Source organism: Trypanosoma theileri (genome assembly GCF_002087225.1).
Source record: "Trypanosoma theileri isolate Edinburgh chromosome Unknown TM35_Tth_14_V1, whole genome shotgun sequence".
Classification (NCBI taxonomy): Eukaryota; Euglenozoa; class Kinetoplastea; order Trypanosomatida; family Trypanosomatidae; genus Trypanosoma; species Trypanosoma theileri.
This window is the reverse complement of record NW_021639856.1, coordinates 499,243-502,393: the sequence shown is the minus strand read 5'-3', so window position 1 is coordinate 502,393 and position 3,151 is coordinate 499,243. Positions and strand designations below refer to the sequence as shown.

Genomic DNA, 3,151 nt, shown 5'->3' with positions numbered 1-3,151 from the left:
AAAAACAAAAAAAAAAAAAAAAAAAACGCTCAGAGGAAAAGAACGTATAATGTGCAGAAATTTAGTGATAACTATTTGGCAAAAAAAAAAAAAAACGGAAAAAAAAAACACTACAAGATCTCTCATCCACACAAACACACAACACAACACCGTTTTATATTTCATAACTCATACAACCATCATGGTGTCATAAATGACATCAAACAAACGAAAAAAAAAAATATAGGTATAAACTGAAAAATCTTCATCATCAACTTTGATTTTGTTATCACCCCTTCTTTGTTCGTTTCTTTATTTTTGTTTTTTTTTTTTTCTTTCTTTCTTTCTCTCTCGCTCTCCCTTTACTTTCTTTGTATGTGTGTCCGTCATATCTTGTCATTTTCTTTCATATATATATATATATATATATTCTTCAAGCCATCTGTCTCTTAATGAAAGCCTTTTGTTTGCTAAACACACCCTCAAGCACAGATAAGCCAACCAGTTCATCCACCGCCTCCAAATCTTGTCGCCGCGCGGCAACATCATCGGAGTAACCACGATCCGGTGAGTAATTTGGCCGCAGATCATCAGGATAGAATTTGTTAAACACCACCGCATGTGCAGTAAGATAGCCAAGCACAACAAAACAAATTGCACTGTAATACTCACGTGTTTCCGCCCCCGCACGTCCTTCCACATCACGTCGTTCCGCTTCTTCTTCTGCTTTCGCCGCCTGTTCATAATTCCCACGTTCTGTTAATTTGCGTTTGCGATATGCAAGTTCATCTCGACTGGTTCGATGTGTTAGTGGGTGGTCTGTGAGTGTGTTACTGTGCATAGTTTCCTCAAACAAACTCTTCGGAGCTCGGCGAATAGAAAAGACATCATTTGTCTTTCGCTCCAGTTCTTCTGAGACCCGGCCATCACCACTAACAGTTCCTCCCACTACTGCCGCACCGGCCCCTTTGCACAACCGCAGAAATGGCTTTCGCAGCATTCTATGTCGCTCCTTAATGACCCTCAGAATGTGAAAAAAAAAAAAGATAAAAAGATAAAAAAACACATACATATACATATTCATATATAGAAAACTCAAACGATAACACAAATACACTCTATGTATCGATAACATACCTGAAAAAAAGAAGAACTCCTCTTCATGTCAACGTATACTTCTTTTTTTTTTCTTTTTTTTTTCTTCTTCTTCTTCCAGTCATTCTTCTCTCTGTTTCTTAATAACAGAGAACCCTACAGAATATCAGGAATTTTCGATAGCGTAAAGCGGCGCAAAAACATTATGTGTCTTCTCAAGGAACTCCCTTGGAGTGCGGCCCTTTAACATTGGATACGAAGGAACACGAGACCACAATCCCGCATTCGCCCGTTCACTCTTCAATGAAATCCCAATGGAGGCAAAAAATGAAGATGCCTTCCCTGCCACATCTGGGGCACTATCAATTGCATTTACAGTAGCAAATAAAGTGAGGATAGACTCATGTATATTATCCATGCTTTTCTCCAACTGGTCCACCGCATTAAATACAGTTGACAGTTGCTGACTTTTTTCTCGTAGTAAGGCAAGATTAGGTTGAAGACCCTTCTGCAATAGCTCCTCCGTCAACTCTTTCAGTTCCTGCTGAATACATGCATACTGCTGTCGGAGATTCGATAAATACGCCTCCTGCTCTTGAATAACTACATTGGCATCTCTCATATGGTCTATCAATGCGGAGTGAAACGGTTCACGAGGAGTTTCGCCATTCAACATTTCCTACACTCCACTTTTTTTTTTTCTTTTTTTTTTCAGTGTGCCACAACAGAGAGAAAGAGAGCCTCGCACACCTTTTGTATTAGTAGAGTAATATGATTATATAGTTTGTTTTATTTTTTTTTTTTGTTTTCATGCCATTGGCAATGAGAAAGCGAGAAATGCAAATAGAAGAGTGAGGTGAAGAAGAGAAAACAATAATAATAACAAAACAAAGTGTACATTAATAAATGATAAATATTTATTACAGCTCTCTTTCTCACTCTCTGCACCATATAGACGAGCCATGGAAACATTTCTCCTGAAAAAAAAAAAGAGGTTCTACAATATCATCATCATAATCATAATCATAAGCGATTTAATCATTTCTTCTTCCACATCTTCTTCTTCTTGTTGTTTTTCCTTCCACACAGACACCTCTCTCTCTCTCTCTTTCTCTCTTTCTTTCTCTCTCTTTCTCGCCTTGTTCTCCTTTTTATCAGTGTCCTTCTTCTTCATCATCATCACTTCTTACTATTTCTTCGCCATAAGACCCTGAATAACGCTAAACACAAATGGTAAGACTAGATAAAGCCAGTATTTCTGGAGAAACGAACGGTTATCCTCTGTCACTTCTTCTTCCTCTTCTTCTCCCTGTTGTTGGTGTTGTGATGATTGCTCACCGTACAATGATGATGTCTCTGCAGATGCCGCATCAGTTTTGCGCTTGCGTTGACGATTGCGTGGGGATTTCCCCTCCGCTTTATTCATCAATCGCTCGAGTTCCGTGTAGTCTGGCAGACTCTGCGGGGCCACCGGCTCCACTAGGCCCACGCGGGTCTCCAGCCGCACCTGCGGGAAGAGGGCGAGGATGCTGCGATCACACTCATCCCCGTCCACCAGTTTGGCGTGAAAGGCGTTGGTCTCACTTGTGGTCTGCAGCCCAACCGCAGAAGTGCCGGCGCCAACCGCAATGCCCAACAACTCCCGCAGGACAATCGTGCGAGAGTCTACAGCCTCAAACCCGCGGAGAATAGAGCAGGGGGTGAGGGCAACGGAAACGGCATGTTTACCTTCCGTATCCTCTTCGCGAATAAGACGGTAGTATACAAAGGCAGCCTTTGCAAAGGCGTTTTTATTTTCTTTGGATAATTCCACCTCTTTGTTGGGTTGTTTTTGTTTTAGTTTGGGGGTGGAGTCTCCGTTGCGGGAAATTGTGAATGTAGAGACAGGCTCCCAACTTCCAGTTGCATCCACACGGCGTTGAAGTACATACGACTGCGTCGCAGCATCGGTAGAAATGACAGCAACAGCAAGTAATAGAGCAGTCAATAATACAAGTAAGAACCGCGACATTTCTTTTATTATTTTATATATATATATATATATATATATATATATATATATATCTCCTTTTTTTTT

General features: G+C 40.7%; 3 protein-coding genes across 3 annotated transcripts; all 3 read right to left on the bottom strand.

The window, feature by feature from the left end:
• Positions 1–412: 412 nt before the first annotated feature.
• Positions 413–979, bottom strand: TM35_000142790 (uncharacterized protein; the record flags this gene model as incomplete). The annotated part of the gene is made up of 1 exon (XM_029025724.1): positions 413–979. One exon carries the CDS (start codon positions 977–979, stop codon positions 413–415), a length of 567 nt encoding a protein of 188 aa, XP_028883134.1.
• Positions 980–1,240: 261 nt separating this feature from the next.
• TM35_000142780 (uncharacterized protein) lies at positions 1,241–1,750 on the bottom strand (the record flags this gene model as incomplete). The annotated part of the gene is made up of 1 exon (XM_029025723.1): positions 1,241–1,750. The coding sequence occupies one exon, from the start codon at positions 1,748–1,750 to the stop codon at positions 1,241–1,243; it is 510 nt and encodes a 169-aa protein (XP_028883133.1).
• A 513-nt stretch (positions 1,751–2,263) lies between these two features.
• TM35_000142770 (uncharacterized protein) lies at positions 2,264–3,085 on the bottom strand (the record flags this gene model as incomplete). Its single annotated transcript, XM_029025722.1, has 1 exon — positions 2,264–3,085. The coding sequence occupies one exon, from the start codon at positions 3,083–3,085 to the stop codon at positions 2,264–2,266; it is 822 nt and encodes a 273-aa protein (XP_028883132.1).
• Positions 3,086–3,151: the final 66 nt, after the last annotated feature.